This window comes from Phocoena sinus, chromosome 17 (genome assembly GCF_008692025.1).
Source record: "Phocoena sinus isolate mPhoSin1 chromosome 17, mPhoSin1.pri, whole genome shotgun sequence".
NCBI classification, from domain to species: Eukaryota; Metazoa; Chordata; class Mammalia; order Artiodactyla; family Phocoenidae; genus Phocoena; species Phocoena sinus.
The window spans coordinates 41639305-41658397 of NC_045779.1; the positions used below are offsets into that span (position 1 = coordinate 41639305).

Consider the following 19093-nt stretch of genomic DNA (forward strand, 5'->3'; position numbering starts at 1 on the left):
TTCTGTAAGTAGGTATTGCCGAATATGATTTTTATAGTAGGAAATGCCTTTAGTTACTGTTGTTAGCAAAAGAATTTTCTCCATATAAAAGATGAAGGTTATTCATCTTTCTCTCAGTTTTGACAAGAGTGAAACATAGAGCTCTATCACAAGTTTCTCAGCTTAGAACAAAGGAGAAATAACAACCCAGTCTCAGCCGAGCCTCACCAAACTCTGGAAAACCTGCCCCCCACACCTCTAGCCCCGTCACAGTTGGTCCATGTGTGTATAACCAGCCCGGGCAGTTAGGAAGAGTAAAGGAAATAGAAATGCAGCAGTGCAATTGTCAGAATCTCACAATTGGTTGGATGTAAGGGAAAAGGAAGATGGGAAGCCCGAAGATAATCAGGTTTTGAGGAACAACAGGAGATTTAAGAGATTAGGTTTTGGAATTGGTATTCCTGGATCCCAATCCCGTTTCTACAGTTTGTTACTTGCCTGATCTTGGGCAGCGTTCTTAAACCCTGAGCCTCAGTTTTGTCATTTACAAAACAGAGATAATTTTGCACCTACTTCATTAGGTTATTGGAGGGCTTAAGAGAGAAATTCCACATAAAGCACTTAGTGCAGTGCCTGAGTGTTTTCCACTTTTAATTATTAATGGTGATGCTGTTTTGTAAGATAGAGAACAGGAAAGTAGGAGCAGAGGTGGGAGGTGTTAAGGAAGATGGTTTCCGCTTTGATGGGGTGAGTTTGAAGTTCCCGAGAGAAATATATTCAGCAGTTTCTAGGAGACAGAAATGGGGGCCTGGGATAGAAAGTGGCTTGCCTGTGTTCCTGCAGAAGTAAGGGTCTGCCACGAAGTAGCTTTGCACTCATTCTCTGACACTGCTTCCTGGATGGGCTCAAAGTTCTTATTGTTTGAACCTGTGAAAAATGTTTGGTCGCCTGAACAAGCTCGTTAGCATGTGCGTGGCTAGCTGGAGAGTTTTTCCAACCACTGGCGTCAGCGCTGCTGCATGTTTGTTCACTGCTCTAGGGTGCCCGGCCCAGGGGACAGTGAGGTGAAAGCCAACTGCACACCAAGCCGTGTGCCCTTGGCTGCATGAATGGGCTGGCAGTGTCTCTGCCTCAGAAACGTTTGCCTGGCGCTTCCCTGGTGGCACAGTGGTTAAGAATCCGCCTGCCAATGTAGGGGACACGGGTTCGAGCCCTGGTCTGGGAAGATCCCACATGCTGCGGAGCACCTAAGCCCGGGCGCCACAACTACTGAGCCTGTGCTCTAGAGCCCACAAGCCACAACCACTGAGCCCACGAGCCACAACTGCTGAGCCCGTGAGGCACAACTACTGAAGCCCACACTCCTAGAGCTCATGCTGCACGAGAGAAGCCACCGCAATGAGAAGCCCGCGCACTGCAACGAAGAGTAGCCCCTGCTCGCCGCAGCTAGAGAAAGCCTGCGTGCAGCAATGAAGACCCAAAGCAGCCAAAAATAAATAAATAAATATATATATTTTTAAAAGGAAATGTTTGCCTGCTCCCTCAGTGGGTGGGGCTTCGTGTTGAAAGGCCACCAGCTGTTGAAGTTAAACTCCATGTGGTCAATGTAATGTTCTATTTTAAGGACCATATACTGGGGTTACTTAACATTTTTTTCTTTCTTGCAGATCATCAATGCCGTGGTACTGCTGATTCTGTTGAGTGCCCTGGCCGATCCAGATCAGTATCACTTTTCAAGTTCTGAACTCGGGGGTGACTTTGAGTTCATGGATGATGCCAGTAAGTACATCAGACAACTATTGTAGGTATTTTGGTATTTTCAAGGGCAGGGAATCCAGCTGCCGGTTCTTCCTATTAAATTACAAATATTGATTCATGGGCCAATTTGAACTGATACTTAACTCTCTTCCCATCATTACAAGTCAGAACAACAAATATTTACGTGCTACATGTATTCTGTCTCTGTTCTAAGTGTAAGAGTCTCATTAAAATCTCTTTTGTCTTTTTTTATCTTAATGTTAACTTAGCCATATTTTAAAATTGTTTCTTTGTCATAATCTTTTTACGCTGGGCCTTTTGGCTAGGAGAGGGAGTCAGTGGCAGGAAGGAAGGGTCAAATGATATTACATATCTTATTGTGTCTTCTATTATGTTTCAGTATTTACCATTCTTCCAGGAGGTGATCATTCTCCATTCTAGAAATCCTTTTGATGATTATTTTGTTGCTTTTTCCAGATAAATAGAAATGTACACAGGGATGTGGATGTGGGGTGTGCAGAAAGGAGGCTAGGCCCCCAGCTCTAAGATCATGGAAACCTAAACATCATACAACTAAAGTCAAGCTGTGTCCATGCTAACGGAAAGGGGCAGAGCTGTGTACAATCCCAAACAAAAGGTCATGCAAATTTATTTTTCATTGGCTTTGCAGAACTTTCAGTGCATTAAAAAAAAAAAAAAGTGTCTGGAGCAAAGTGAGTAACGTGGAGAGGGGCTGAAGGTGCAGTTTTAGGGAATGACTAGGAGCATTCAACAGACGGGGTGAGACTTGTGAAGTTTATTCTCGGAGTGAGAAAACCATTCAGTGGTTTTTAGTAATTCTGCGGTTATGAACTGATATGTGTTTTCAGAAGATCCCTTTTGTTGCTGAGTAGAGGATACATTTAGGGGACTGGGTGTGTGAGTACAGAGGCCTGGAGACTGCTTTGGGGGGTGTTTCTGTGCGATCCAGGCTACACTGGGGTTGGGGAGGAGGGTGGGTTTGGAGGTGGGATTGATAGAACTTCCTGGTATGGGCAGTGAGGGAAAGGGAGGAATCAAAGATGACTCCTACTTTTCAACTTGAGTATATATGGTCTGCATCCTTACTGGGGTGAGAGAGTCTAGGGTCAGGAGATGGGAACACACCTTGGAGAAAACTCGACTGATTTTTTTTTTAATTAATTTACTTATTTTTATATTTATTTTTGGCTGTGTTGGGTCTTCGTTTCTGTGCGAGGGCTTTCTCTAGTTGTGGCACGCGGGGGCCACTCTTCATGGCGGTGCGTGGGCCTCTCGCTATCGCGGCCTCTCTTGTTGCGGAGCACAGGCTCCAGACACGCAGGCTCAGTAGTTGTGGCGCACAGGCTTAGTTGCTCCGCGGCATGTGGGATCTTCCCGGACCGGGGCTCGAACCTGTGTCCCCTGCATTGGCAGGTGGATTCTTAACCACTGCGCCACCAGAGAAGCCCCTCGCTTGATTTAAGTGGCTTAGCATAGTTGCTAGGAGTGTGGCTCTGAGGCCGGAGACCGTAGTTTGAAACCTGACCCTGCCGTGTGTGAAATGTGATAACAGTGGGCTAGTTACGGATGTTTGTGTGGCTTAGTTTCCCCCTCTGAATACAGGGGTGATCGTAGTTATCTACCTTGTGGGATTGTTGTGATTAAATATGTTAGTGTATGAAAAATGCTTCGAATGGGGTGCGGCCCATAATAAGGGCTCAGTGTATTTCACTGTTTTACTCACTGTTCTTAGATATATTAAAGTGGAGAGATTAAAAAGGTAGTTTGATATGTGAACCAGACATCTGGGCGGAGGTAAATTTGAGGACATAAGCTTCAAAATGGTATTTACGTTAGGGAGATAGTAAAGAGACTTTTCCTGAAGGAGCCCTGACATGAGAGGCCAGGAGGAGGAGCCTGAGAAGAGCTGGAAGTGAAGTACATGCAAAGCCGGGAGATGCTTTGTGTCCATCATCTCCTACCACCATTGCTTCTAGTAGATACCAAGGCATTGTACCATCCTGGGTTTCGGGACCTTGTCAGACTGAGACAGGACTTCTGCTGTAACATCGCTCATCCTTTCTGTTCTCAATAACCCTGTTACCCTGATGAATTCCTCCAGAAAGATAATGAATTCCATTAATATTAAATTAATATCTCTCTGCCTTCCTTCCCCTGAGTTAAAAGACTATATAACCTCTAAATACAATGTTTGATTGACGTTTAAAAATAAGTTACCTTTCACTGTTTCCAGTAGCAGGATTCCCTTTCTAAGTAATTGAGGTTAGCAAAGAGGTTTTAAATAATTCAGATACAGTTGTGTCTGAATCAAATAGTCACACTGCCTGCCTTTTTCTAATTGCCGCAGATTAAGCTGGGTGGTGAACTGTCTGACAGTATAGGCTTAATTTACCTGACCTCGGAGGCTTACTGGTACTCCAGACCTTACAATAGTAATTGTTTTGTAATGACCTGGATATTAATTCAAGTGCATTTGCAGTTTCTCTGATATTTCATACATTTGAAAGAAGTGAATGAATAGTTTGTAATTACTTTTAGGACTACCTATTGATCATTTAAATTGCATGGTTAAAAAGATACAGAAGGATGACCATTCATGTGAGCGAATCTTTTTTTAACTTGCTTCTTACATTTTCCTTTCATATGTTTTTTTTTTTTTTTTTCTTTTTTTTTTTTTTTTTTCCTTTCATATGTTTTGACCTCTCTCTCTTTTTTTTTTTTTTTTGGCGGTACACGGGCCTCTCACTGTTGTGGCCTCTCCTGTTGCGGAGCACAGGCTCCGGACACGCAGGCTCAGTGGCCATGGCTCACGGGCCTAGCTGCTCCGTGGCATGTGGGATCTTCCCGGACCGGGGCACGAATCCGTGTCCCCTGCATCGGCAGGCGGACTCTCAACCACTGCACCACCAGGGAAGCCCTTTGATCTCTTTTTAAAAAGAACTTTGTAGGTCAAACATCATCATGGCTGACAAACCTTTCTATATTTAACATACATGAGGATACAACTAAATAGTCCTTGAAATGGGTACAATCAATTGCTTTGAATTGTGCTTGAAAGTTATGGTATATAACAATTTTTTTGTTTTGTTTTTTGCGGCTTGCGGGATTTTAGTTCCCTGACCAGGGATAGAACCCGTGCCCTCGGCAGTGAAGGCGCGGAGCCCTAACCACTGGACATCCAGGGAATTCCCGGTGTATAGAAATTTTAAGTTGATATCTTTTTGGAATGGTGGTACTCATCTCAAGGTTTTATCCAGAAGGACAGAGCAGGAGTGTATCTCACTTTTCCATGTGATCTTTTCCTAAAATGATCTGGTAGAAGAAAGTCAGATCCCTATGATTTATATTAAAATGGGGCATATAGGAGAATCCACTGGGATAAAGAAAAAAATATAAAGAGTTCTCTTTTTAAAAACACCTATCTCTTCAACATTTGTATTTTTACGTAATTTATATACAAAAAATTGTAATATATATTTATAATTTACAAATAAACATATTTATGTAATCAAAAATTGACTATGCTAGGAAAGACTGGGAACTGTCATAGATGGGAGGAAACAAAGGAGATACAACTATATGCAGTACAAGACCCTGGATTAGATTCTGGAACGGAAAAAGGACGTGAGGGGGCAAAGAGAAACAGGTAAAATTCAAATAAGTAGACTTCATGAAATTTTATTTGTGAAGTTTTAATGGACTGGCAAGGAACTGTAACAGGAAGTGTCAGAGCCAAACATAATGCCAAACAGATCATCCAAATTAATTTCTGATTCATTTTGTAGCAAAATTGTCATTCAGGGGCTTCCCTGGTGGCACAGTGGTTGAGAATCCGCCTGCCAATGCAGGAGACACGGGTTCGAGCCCTGGTCTGGGAAGATCCCACGTGCCGCGGAGCAACTGGGCCCGTGAGCCACAATTACTGAGCCTGCGCGTCTGGAGCCTGTGCTCCGCAACGAGAGAGGCCGCGATAGTGAGAGGCCTGCGCACCGCGATGAAGGGTGGCCCCCGCTTGCCACAACTAGAGAAAGCCCTCGCACAGAAACGAAGACCCAGCACAGCCATAAATAAATACATTTGGAAAAAAAAAAAAGTTAAAAAAAAATTGTCATTCAAGCCAAACTTACTTTATTCACCTGCCCTGGGAAGGAAATGGCCATAAAAACAATGAAGAATTTGTTTACTGTATATAGGAACCTGGTTTAGGATAAAAACATTACTGCATTTATTGGAGAAATGATGGTCTTTATAGGCAGTGGTTCTGGGTGAAATCAAGAAGAGAAAAACAGATAACTTCATCAGAGAAGGTATCCATATGACCAATAAGCACATGAAAATATTCTCCACATTATTAGTTGTAAAAGAAATGCAAATTACAAGCACAGTAGTGAATCACTCCGCCCCTTCAAAATGGCAACATGAACAGAACTGACAATGCCACCTGTTGATACGGCTTTGGAACCACTGGATTTCTCAAGCTACAGCTGGGAGTGTAAATCGTTCAACCACTTTGCGAAAACCAAAGCTATATAGATATACATCCACCCTATGACCCAGCAGTTTCACTCCTAGGTATGTACCCTACAGTAAATGAATGCTTGTGTCCATCATTAGCCATGTATAAAAATGGCCACGGTCGCTTTATTCATAATAGCCAAAAACTGGAAACAGTCCAGATTTCCACCAGTGGTAGAATGGACAGAAGTGAAGAGATGAGACAATCCAAACAGAATGGGTGCTGGAGATTCATTATACTTCTGTGTATGTTTGAAAGTTTTGGTAATACAAACTAAGAAACAGAAGGGAAAAGGAGATCGGCTGAGGCTTTCCATATGGCTCTTGGCACCACATTGGGAAAGGCCCAGGCTGCCTACCTGCTGTGTGTTCACATAGCCTCAAACCAGCGGGGCACTTGGTCTGCAGAGCTTGTCCACTTGTGCGTGACGTGCCAATGTCTTGAGGAAATAGACATACATATGCGACAGCCGGGAGAGCGGAGCCACAGGACCATCCTGGCCCTTTATTTTCATCCCTCTACCCTCCCATCCTTCCATCCTGTCATCTCTTTAGCTTTTTTCTTTTTTAAAAAATATTTATTTATTTGGTTGCGCCAGGTCTTTGTCGTGGCACGTGGGCTCTTTCAGTTGCGGCAGGCGGGATCTAGTTCCCTGACCAGGGATCGAACCCGGGCCCCCTGCATTGGAGCACAGAGTCTTAATCACTGGACCACCAGGGAAGTCCCATCTCTTTATCTTTTAAGTCACATGGCTCAAAAGGTTACGTATTCTACACCTTGACTACATCTTATTTTTTTACAAGGATAATTCAATGAATATTTATTTTCAAAATCTTTTTACAAAGATGGAGGTGTAAGAAGACTAGGGATGGTGAAGTAATTTGCTTAATCAAGACCAGCTGTTACCATCCCTAGATCTGAAAGAGAGATGGGAGGCAGTGGCTACTAGAGCTGGGAATGAGTCATACAGCGTTGAACTCCTTATAAGGAGCCATGCTACCTTTTGGGTCCAGGGCCAACCCGAGGCAGCCTCACAGCAGGGGGCAGCCTCTTCCTCTCTCTGATCCTTTGTCTGGACTCCTCATTGAGTGACTCAACTAACGCCACAGGGTAAGGGAGCCCTGTTGATGGCCCATACCTGTGTGCCTGCTAGGGCAGATAACTGGATGGTGAGAGTGGGTTTGGAAAGACAAATGGAAGACATCTGGTAGAATTATTCACCTTCTTATCCAGTGTTCCACTTAACCAAACTTGGTGGACATTTCCCCACTTTGCCTACAAGAAAACCATTAAAAAAAAACTTTACTAAGTGACTTTTAAAAAATTAAGATACATTAAGCCTGTAGAATTCCTTATTTGTTTGAGTTTGCCAGCGACTGAGCAGGAACTAACCTAGCACAGGTGTCCAGTACTGCTTCTCTGGTGGTGCATTTTGTTGTTTGCATTTCAGTGGTTTTGAAATTAGGATGTGATTTACAATTTAACATAGATTTAGTGTTAGTATCTTTTTTTTTTTTTTTTTTTTTTTGCGGTACGCGGGCCTCTCACTGTTGTGGGCTCTCCCGTTGCGGAGCACAGGCTCCGATCGCGCAGGCCCAGAGGCCATGGCTCACGGACCCAGCCGCTCCACGGCATGTGGGATCTTCCCGGACTGGGGCACGAACCCGCGTCCCCTGCATTGGCAGGCGGACTCTCAACCACTGCGCCACTAGGGAAGCCCAGGATCTTTTTTTTTTTACTTCAAACCTTTATTTTGAAAAAATTCAAACCTTTCAGAAAAGTTTGCTATACAGTGAACACCTATCTTGCCGTTTTCATTAACAATAATTTGGAGTTCCTCATCCTTTATAGGATTACCTCTTATTAAATATTGATTAAGTGTAAAACAATGTTTATAAAATAAGCTGAGTAATTGTGAGTACTTGTGCACCCACAACTTGATTTGAGGAATTGAATTTTACCTTAACTTTTGAAAGAGCCCCTCTGATCTTGGAGATAGCTTCCACTCTTCTGAACTGTTTATCATTCTTTTGCTTTTCTGTATAAACTTACCACGTATATTTGTATCACTCAGTGATCTATTGTTTAAGTTTCACGTGGTTGAACTTTATATTGTGGATTCACACAGTACGCCTTCTTCTGAGACTTGCTTTTTCAACTTTACTGTGTTAATGAAAAAATTATTCAGATGCTTGATAAAGATGATAAGGAAGACTTTATTCAAGATTGGCTACTGTAGTGGGGGCCTTGCAGTAGGGGAGAAAAATCAAGCTCAATTCCCCCTCCAAAAAGGACAGGTGGCGTTTATAGCCAAGGAGCAGGGTGGAGGTCAGCGAATGGAAAATCACTAAGAGGAAACATCAGGGCTGGGGGATTCTTTTTTTTTTTTTTTTTTTTTTAAACATCTTTATTGGGGTATAATTGCTTTACAATGGTGTGTTAGTTTCTGCTTTATAACAAAGTGAATCAGCTATACATATACATATGTTCCCATATGTCTTCCCTCTTGCGTCTCCCTCCCTCCCACTCTCTCCATCCCACACTTCCAGGCTGTCACAAAGCACCGAGCTAATATCCCTGTGCCTTGCGGCTGCTTCCCAGGGCTGGGGGATTCTTGCTAGATAACAGGATTCTTGCTAAAGGCAGACCAGGGTGATATGCTATTGAGGGTGAAAAATAAGGAATTTGACCAGATATCAGAGTCATTGGATACCAAGAGTGAGGTATACTAACTCTGTAGGATTCTTGCCAAAACTTGACTAAGTGGGCCAAGGATAGAGCCTAAGGTGTTTGGTCAGAAGGGAGAGTCTTTGTTATGTGTCTGCGTCTAATTGGGAAAACCTGTATGCTTCCAGCACCCAGTTAGTTGTAAGGGAATCTGGGAAATTTAGATTTTAGCTTTCTAGCCTCTGCAGAATAGGAAGGCACTTCAGAAGGTGGGAATGAAAGCTTGGTGCCAGTTCACCACCTCTCCTGCAAATGTGTGTAGTATATGGTAGGACTAACCTACCTTCTTTTTCAGAAATCTGCTTGAGCACCACATGTCCAGTTGTCAGGAAATATTGCTGTATATCTCTGACTGTTAAATTTGTTGATTAGCTGAGGGAGAAGCAACATCTTTACATGTTGTATTTTGGACATCTTTTTTTTTGAAAAACGACTTTATTGTGCTATACTTTGTATGCTGTAAAACCTACCCATATAAAATGTACAACTTCATGATTTTTAGTAAGTTTATAGAGATGTGAAATCTTTAAAAAGTCTAATTAAAACTTATGCCTTTCCAATTGTGCAAGTCTTCTTTAGTGTCCAGCAGTAATGTTTCCAGAATTGTTCCAAATAGATCATGAATATTTTTTATTAAATTTATTTTATTTCCTTCTCTTAAGGTCTAGTCACACATCTTGGTTCTCCAGTGACCATAATTACAAAAACTGTAAATGCTCCTTATTGGTTTTTCTGTTTTTAAATTTATGTATGTATGTATGTATGTTTGGCTGCGTTGGGTCTTCGTTGCTGCACGTGGGCTTTCTCTTGTTGCAGCGAGTGGGGGCTACTCTTCCTTGAGGTGTGCGGGCTTCTCATTGCAGTGTCTTCTCTTGTTGCAGAGCACAGGCTCTAGGTGCGTGGGCTTCAGTTGTTGTGGTGTGCGGGCTTCAGTAGATGTGGCACGCGGGCTCAGTAGTTGTAGTTCGCAGGTTCTAGAGCACAGGCTCAGTAGTTGTGGCGCACAGGCTTAGTTGCTCCACGGCATGTGGGATCTTCCCGGACCAGGGCTTGAACACGTGTCCCCTGCATTGGCAGGCGGATTCTTAACCACTGCACCAACAGGGAAGTCCAGGTTTTTCTGTTTTTATATAAGCAACCTTTATGAGACTTAATTATGTCAGTATAAATTTCTCAATATGAGAATAGCTGGCAGGAGCTAATTTCCTTATCTTAGAAAGTGAGGAGTTAACAGAGATTCTCTGAACTTGACATTTTCCGTATATTACTTAACTAACTAATCCTTTGTAACTTATAGTTTAAATCTTAACACCTGACAACATGTATGAACCTTGAAAATATTATCCTAAATGAGATAAGCCAGACACAGAAGGCCGCATATTGTATGATTCCATTTATATGACATGTACAGTATAGGCAGATCTAAAGAGATAGAAAGTACCTTAATGGTTGCCAGGGGCTGGAGGGTGGGGGGGAATGGGGAGTGACTTCTAAGGGTGTAGAGGGGGTTTTTTTTGGGGAGAATGAAAATATTATGGAAATAGTGGTGATGGCTGTGCAACTTTGTGACTAAAAAACCCACTGAATTATATATATGCTTTTTCAAAGGGTGCATTTTATAGAATGTGAATTATATCTTAATACAGAAAATTTATGAGGGGAAAAAAAGACCCAGCCCAAATAACCACATCCTCCCATAAATTCTTTTTTGTTCCTCTTGGCTGAAAATATTGTCCCCTCTGAACTCCCCTAGCTTGTCATCTGTTATCTGCTATTGAATTCTTCCATCCCTTCCCAGTAGATACTAAGCATCTGAGAGCAAAGATTATGTCCTCTTAATCTCTGCAGCCTCACATTTTTATCCCATGTTACACACCTATTTAGTATTCATGAAATAAATTTTGGGTTTAAGAATAAAGTTGTAAATTAGCAAGTTACAAGAAACCCCTCTTCTATCTGAATTTACTTCGATAAAAAGTTATAAATAATTGCCACACAAATAACAAAAAGTATGTTAGAGCTTTGCTTCTGTTTTAGGGGAATAAAATTAGTGCCTTACGCTTATTCTTCCCCAAGCTTTCAACCTCAGAACGTGAGGCCCCATAGGAGGGACTTACCTGGGTTTTGTGTTTACCCCCGCAGGGGTTGAGGGCTTTTGTATTTTGCTCTCAGGAGCTCATATTGTTGCTGTGAGTTCATCTGAAAATAGTTCTCCTCTAGACTTAATGGTGAAACTATACCCCAAATACTGTTTGTTTTCATGAGCCAAAAACATGGCCGAAAATTGAGCCATAAGAATGACTCTTTACTAGGCAAGTATGATGTGAGAGCATAAATCAGGTGTTAGTTACCTATCTAGCTACCAGTTTTATGGGAAGGACACAAACCCAAGAAATGTTAAGGAAGAGTAGAATTAGAAAGATTATTTTAACAAAGGCATTTCGGGGAAACTCCTTTATATGCCTGTTCTATTTCAATGATTAATTGACTAAGTATCAGGAAACGCTTTCTAATTATGCCTTTGTGGCCTGTGGTGTAGCTTTTCTTTGGAACCTTTTCAAATTAGAACTGAGTCATTAAGCCAGGAATTTAATTTAGGAAACAACTTGCCCACAGTGTGCTCTGACTTTGGTTGGTGGAGCTGCTGTGCAAAGAATAAGTAAGGGATATTCCTGTCACTGACCAGTACTTTACCGATTGTATAAACATTCCTACATTGTTAGTAGGACCAGTTACTCATTTGCCAGTTGATATAATTATAAAAGAAATGGATTTTCATTCCTCAGAGTAACTCTCATGTTCACCATGGTACACCGCACACTACTTCAGAGGAGGTGACTTGTGCTCTAGGTTGCTAGGAGATACGAGGTTCATTAACCTGTTTTATCTCCTCTGCTCTGTGTTTTTATTTGATTTACGCTTTGATCCTACCTAAGCTATTTGACATGCTTGTGATATATTCAGTCTGTTCAGTGTGGTTGGTGTAGTCATTAACAGGAATAGAATTTTGAAAATTTCCTCATCTCAAATTAACATTTTTTCTGTGGTATCTCATTGTGAGTGGTGATAGGATACTTTATGACTTTCATTTTATTTGTGCCTTTTAAATTTCTCCTGAGATTTATATTCTTTGAAAAAGATGGAAATTTTAAAAATTCTAATGATTATGTGAGATTTCGTTCTGGAGTGGTTTTCTTTTTTTTTTCCAGAATAGGACATAAAATTATTCAAGATTTTAGTGTTTTATTCTGTATTAATATTTTATATTAATAAAGGTTTTATTGATATGCCTAATATATAATTTATATAAATTTTATTATAACAGAAATATTAATGTAACCATTATATTTATTTTTTCTTTTTTAAAATATTTATTTATTTATTTTTGCTGCGTTCGGTCTTCGTTTCCGTGTGAGGGCTTTCTTTAGTTGCGGCAAGTGGGGGCCACTCTTTATCGCAGTGCGCACGCGCAGGCCTCTCACTGTCGCGGCCTCTCTTGTTGTGGAGCACAGGCTCCAGACGCGCAGGCTCAGTAATTGTGGCTCACGGGCCCAGTTGCTCCGCGGCATGTGGGATCCTCCCAGACCAGGGCTCGAAACCGTGTCCCCTGCATCGGCAGGCAGACTCTCAACCACTGTGCCACCAGGGAAGCCCCATATTTTTATTTTTAAATAAAGCCTTAGATTTTTTTGTTTGCTTGTTTCTCTCTCTGTCTCTCTATTTCTCTTAAGATCTATGAGGGAGTCAAAGAGTATCCTCTAATGGGCTAGCTTTTATAAAACTCATTTTTTCTCATTATAAAATAGGCTTGTACAGAATTTGGAATGCGTCAAAGTAAGACAAAGAAAATAAAAAATTTCTGCCTGAGTTCAATCAAGTTTTAGAGATTACTACAAGTTCTGATAGGCTTTGCACATAATAAAGGATGTCCACTCCTTTTAGGGAGGCTCTCTGGTTTCCCAGGACTTTGACCTCCACTACTGCATTTGCTTTACCTCCTTTGCAGCTGGGTGGCATGGTGGCTAAGAGCTTTGCCTCTGGAGTTAAACTTCTGGGGTAGAATAGCTCATCCACCACTTGGCAGCTGGGCAACCTTGGGCAGGTTACTTGCCCGGCAAAAATACTGTGAGGCATACGTGAAATGTCCTTGTTGGTACCTCTTCCCTCATAATAAGGGAAGGTGAGTTCATTTAGCATTAAAATTATAAAGTAAACTATAAAATATATATGTATCCTGAGAGAAATCATGCTCTTTTAAGTACTGACTAGTATTAATTATCTCTTGATTCTCTTATAACCTTCTTTTTTTTTGAGAATCAAATTTTTACTCCTTTAGTAAAAGTCATCAGCTTTATTATAAATGTACTACATTAAATCTGGAGACCATTTTAAGGAAGCTTCATTTTTTTTAAGGTGCCAAATGGTCTTTGTTGATATATATACATCTGACACAGAAAGTACTTTGCCCTTACGATTCTGTTTGTAAACCTGCTTAAAATATCCTCTCATCTCTGAAGCTGAGGATATAGTGTGGGTGGCTCTAGAACTGGAATGCTTTCCTTTGGAGAAATACCCGTAGCAAGTGGCAGCCTAGGTTGGTTCATTTGGTCAGTATTTAAAGCTTAAGTAGAAGCAGCATCGTATAGCAGAGAGAGCCAAAGATTTGAATCGTAGGAGCTGGATTAGTCATAGTTTAGCCTTTTGATGCAAATGCTATCTCAGCAAGTTACATGACCTCTGAGCCCTGGTTTCATAATCCATTGACTGGGCACAGTAACGTCTACCTCAGAGTAATGAAGACTCAATGAGGTATCTGTGAAAATGCCTTGGAAACTGTCAGCACTGTACAGATACTTCACTGCAAGGGTTTTTGTACTCTCTTAGCCTGATTATAACCCTACACTTTACCTTCAGAAACCCAGATATACTGTGCTTCTAATCAGAATAAGTCTTCAGTTTGTACCTACTGTGAAACAGGCTTTGTACTAGAGCTGCTCTATTCAACAAAGATATGATACAAGCACACAAGTCATTTTAAATTTCCTAGTAGCCTCATTTAAAAAGGTAAAAACAAACAGGTGATTAACTTTAATAATGTATTTAACTCAGTGTATCCCAAATATTATTTCAGCTTGTAATCAGTATAAAAATCATTAATGGAATTTTTTTGGTTTTTGATACTAAGTCCTTGAAATGAGGAGTACGTTTCAGTCTTATGGCACATCTCAACGCAGACTGACCACAGTACAAGTGCTCAGCGCGCACATGCGGCATCTGTCACCTTCTCGGTGTTGAGGTTGCAGTAGTGAACGAGACACAGCAGCAGCTCCTTTTCCTCAGGAAGGTTCCTCTAGCAGAGACAGACAGTACACGAATGAGCAAGATAGTAGTGAAACATGCCGTAAAGAAAATACAGCAGCCACGTGGGCATGACTGGGAGGGTCACATTAGCTAGGATGGCCAGGGAAGATCTTGGAGGTGTTGAGCTGAAGGATTAAAAAGGCGGAGCCAATCATGTGAAAATATGAGCGACATTACTTCTATTCAGTGGGAACTGCAAATGTGAGGCCCTGGCATGGGATGATTTGGCTGTGTTTAGTGAACTAAATGGTATGGCTGGATTACAGTGAGTAGGAAAGTGTGGGATGGGATGAGAGGAGATTGGAGAGGTTGGCGGGCTCTGGACTAAACAGAGACATAAAGGTCCTGATAAGAAAAAGAATACCTCATTTGTTATATATATAATTCGGTGGACCAGAAGACCAAACTTTGAAATATATATACATAGATATATTTAATGTAGACCTATGTGTGACTTAGGGAGAAAATCTTTTAGGCACTTTGCTTCCCTTAACAATCGTTGTCTCAGATTCCAAAGGAACTCTGGTGTTTAACTTAGTATAAAGTTCTTGTCTATAACTGGTTTATAAACAAAATGCCTTTGAGGTGTGACTTTAAAAAATGTTAAAACAGTGGAGCTACTACTGACTTTCTTTTTAAAAAAACTTTTTTGCAGACATGTGCATTGCTATCGCAATTTCTCTTCTCATGATCCTGATCTGTGCAATGGCTACTTACGGAGCATACAAGGTAAGCAGCTTAGAAATAAGGTCCTGGGCCTTTTCCTTGGTCCCTTACACATGTATCTGTGCAGCTATCTGTAAGGAGTGGGGAATGATTGTGCTCAGTTTCCTGTAAGAATCTTTAAAAGTTTAAATCTCTTGCTAATGTTACGTGGAAAACCAGTGTTACAGTCTCAGAAGTGTTCACTGAGGCTTGCTGGTTCGCTGCTTTTGTTTGGTTTAGCAAGTTGCCATCATGACCTGCTTTAATGAATTTCTACTCCCCCGTTTCCCTTCAGATTAAGAAAAGATTTCTCTGAATTCAAAAAATATTGTTTTGTAATATTGAACATATTAAATATTAACATCCTGTCCTGTCTTATGTTTAGCAACACGCGGCCTGGATCATCCCATTCTTCTGTTACCAGATCTTTGATTTTGCCCTGAACACCTTGGTTGCAGTCACTGTGCTTGTTTATCCAAACTCCATCCAGGAATACATACGACAGCTGGTATGTGACCTTTATAATTACTAACTATGTTTCTTCGTGAGGGAGACCTGGTTAAGATAGAAATACAAAAGACGTAGAGATAAACATACATATACATATTAATTTGTGGCGTTTTAACTTGCATCTGAGTTACTGATGAGAGATTTTTGAACAAAGATAAGATTTTTTATCTCTTAGAATGCTTTTTGGGAAAACATAACCCCCTGAGGTAGATAAGTTGGTGATGATGGTATTAGAGGTGCCTACCTGATTTACAAGCTACTTACTAATTGTCTTATTTTTGTAAAATGCAATTTGCTCAATTAGCAGAGGATGATAGCCTTTTGCCTCTGCCGGGTATGGGAAAAGTGGAACTCTACTATGTACTGTTTCCTGAACTTATTTGACCATAGAACCCCTTTCTTCTTCTTCAAACTTCTTTTTTTTTTTAAATTAATTAATTAATTAATTTATTTTTGGCTGAGTTGGGTCTTCGTTGCTGCACGCAGGCTTTCTGTAGTTGCGGTGAGCGGGGGCTACTCTTCGTTGCAGTGCGCGGGCTTCTCATTGCAGTGGCTTCTCTTGTTGCAGAGCACGGGCTCTAAGCATGCGGGCTTCAGTGGTTGTGGCTCACGGGCTCTAGAGCGCAGGCTCAGTTGTTGTGGCGTATGGGCTTAGTTGCTCCGCGGCATGTGGGATCTTCTTGGACCAGGGCTCAAACCTGTGTCCCCTGCATTAGCAGGTGGATTCTTAACCACTGTGCCACCAGGGAAGCCCCAAACTTCTTTCTGGGGCTGGTTTTCTACAATATTAAATGTCCTTTGTGACCATATGAGTGAATATTGGTGGCTGGCTATTAAGAAGCTCATGGAGGGTGTGAGATTAGAGTACTTCTGTGCCTTCACATTTTTTAATCTTTGTGTTTTAAATTATGTACCTTAAAATTTAATTTCTTCAGAATCTTAGAATGCTTTAAATGGAGAGAATAGTATGCTCAGTCTTTAGTTTTCATAGTAGTTTCTGAGGACTTCCCTGGTGGTGTAGTGGTTAAGAATCCGCCTGCCAATGCAGGGGACACGGGTTCGAGCCCTGGTCCGGGAAGATTCCACATACTATGGAGCATCTAAGCCTGTACGCCACAACTACTGAAGCCGGCGCACCTAGAGTCCATGCTCTGCAACAAATGAAGCCACGGCAATGAGAAGCCCACATACTGCAACAAAGAGTAGCCCCCGCTCACCACAACTAGAGAAAAAGCCCCCGCACAGCAACGAAGACCCAATGCAGCCATAAATAAATAAACAAACAAACAAATAAATAAATAAAAATATTTCCTTTAAAAAAATAGTAGTTTCTGAGCATGGGGGAAGGAACAGGGTTTTTCTGGGATGAAGATACAGATTGGGGGTTTGATGTGAAAATGGAGGTCAAGAAGTTCAGTGGAAAAGAGGAATGGAGGGGATGGAGCCAGGTAGGAAGTGTGGCCACAGGAGTTTGTGATCTTTTGGCAGTTGGCCCAGATCACGTGACTAGTACTCAACAGACCTAGTATGAAAAGCCTCCATCCAGTGTGTTGCTACTTAAAAGTATGAGGTTGTCGTTGTTGTAAGAAAATAGCTTCTTTTTGTTTCTTAGAAATAGATCTATGTTTTCGTAGAGTGTAGTATCAAGAAAATTTTGGTGTTATTTCCCACGTGCTAATTTTATGTATCATCTCTTGTGATAACAGCTAAGTGTTTCTGCATGAGGGGGTTTATATGTGATGAACAGGTTGTAGAACTACCTCTGTCTTTAAGGACTTGAATTCTACTCTGTAATCATGATCTGGCACTGAGCCCCTAAAATCATCCTGGAATTGTGGAGGAAACATGGTCTCCACAGAGCCCATCACGTGAGGGGGCCAGGAGAGGGTGGGATGGAGTAAGGGGACACCAAGGCAAGTCACATGCCAATTTTTTTTTTTTTTTTTGCGGTATGCGGGCCTCTCACTGCTGCGGCCTCTCCCGTTGCGGAGCACAGGCTCCGGACGCACAGGCTCAGCGGCCATGGCTCGGCGGCCATGGCTCAGTGTCCATGGCTCGCGGGCCCAGCCGCTCCGCGGCACGTGGGATCCTCCCGGACCAGGACACGAACCCGTGTCCCCTGCATCGGCAGGCGGCATCTCAACCACTGCGCCACCAGGGAAGCCCCACATGCCAATTTTGACTACTTGAAGAGTCATATATTGTGTGCTCCATCCCATGTATTTGGAGATTTATAAGGAGGAGAAAGGGTAATGTGCAGGCCTTAGTCTAGAACACTCAGGATACTACCAAGACTTCCTGTTCCACCTGCATTGTTTAGTCACTCTGTACCCAGTGGTAAAGTCATAATATCAGTGGTGCTCACAATAATCCTCATATGAGTTTAAAAACTCACTCTCTACTTTTATTTATAATTATAAACCAAATAATACAAGTAGACATCTTCTGCATGTTCGACTTGAAGATCAGTCTGGGCTGGAAGAGCGAGGCCTGCAGGTCATCACAGTGCCTAAGAGACAGCACTGAAAGGGGACATTAAATTTCCACTGCTATTGCCCCTCCTGCTGACAAGTTGAGATATACAGTGAACCTGGGGAGGCTTGTCTGAGAAGGCTGCTAGAGAGCACCACTTAATCCTAGCGCCAGTTCTTTTTATGTGGAGTCTTGTAAAACACAGTTCAAGTAAGTTATGTGTGTGTTTTTACAGGTCTTAAGTGGATGTAGAAACCACGTTCACTTTTCTGGGGGAAAGAGTGTGAAGATCTTTGTGGAAAGGCTCATATATTTCCACTGTAATAGCGGTTGTTTTTTTTTTTTTTTCCACATTCCTGGAAACAATATGATTTTGTGTTGGTCTTGTAAATAACATCAGTTTGTTTGGGTTTTTTTTGTTTTTTTTTTTCGGTATGCGGGCCTCTCACTGTTATGGCCTCTCCCGTTGCGGAGCACAGGCTCCGGACGCGCAGGCTCAGCGGCCATGGCTCACGTGCCCAGCCGCTCCGCGGCATGTGGGATCTTCCCGGACTGGGGCACGAACCCGCGTCCCCTGCATCGGCAGGCGGACTCTCAACCACTGCGCCACCAGGGAAGCCCTGAATTTTCTTTTTGAGAGTTGCTGCCTGAATGAAGAACAGACTAGCCTCTCCCCATCACACTGTTTATAGCTTTTTCATTAGTAGAGGTAGACTAGAAATGTTGTAGTGTCCTTAAATAATAACTATCTGCTTTAATTAATTGCTTTCTGATAAGCACATCTGGCTAATGCTTATGGAATAGAATCCTGGATCATTAATGAGATTTGCTAATGAGGTACTTTTCTTTTGTAGCCTCCTGATTTTCCTTACAAAGATGATATCATGTCAGTGAATCCTACCTGTTTGGTCCTTATTATTCTTCTGTTTATCAGCATTATCTTGACTTTTAAGGTAAGCATGAAGATTTTACTTATGGTCTAAATATTACTAAATGTATTCATGAATGCTAAAGAAGTAAGAAAACTTGCCGTTAGTTTATCTT

General features: G+C 41.8%; 1 protein-coding gene across 2 annotated transcripts in view; it reads left to right on the forward strand.

Annotated features, from left to right (window-relative positions):
- The window catches only part of LAPTM4B (lysosomal protein transmembrane 4 beta), a 69945-nt gene that overhangs the window by 20571 nt on the left and 30281 nt on the right, over positions 1-19093 (forward strand). For both annotated transcript variants that reach the window (XM_032610313.1, XM_032610314.1), the window contains exons 2-5: positions 1647-1758; positions 15018-15091; positions 15453-15575; positions 18904-19002. In XM_032610313.1, the coding sequence (XP_032466204.1) occupies positions 1647-1758; positions 15018-15091; positions 15453-15575; positions 18904-19002 (408 nt within the window). The remainder of the gene's footprint in view (positions 1-1646; positions 1759-15017; positions 15092-15452; positions 15576-18903; positions 19003-19093) is intronic.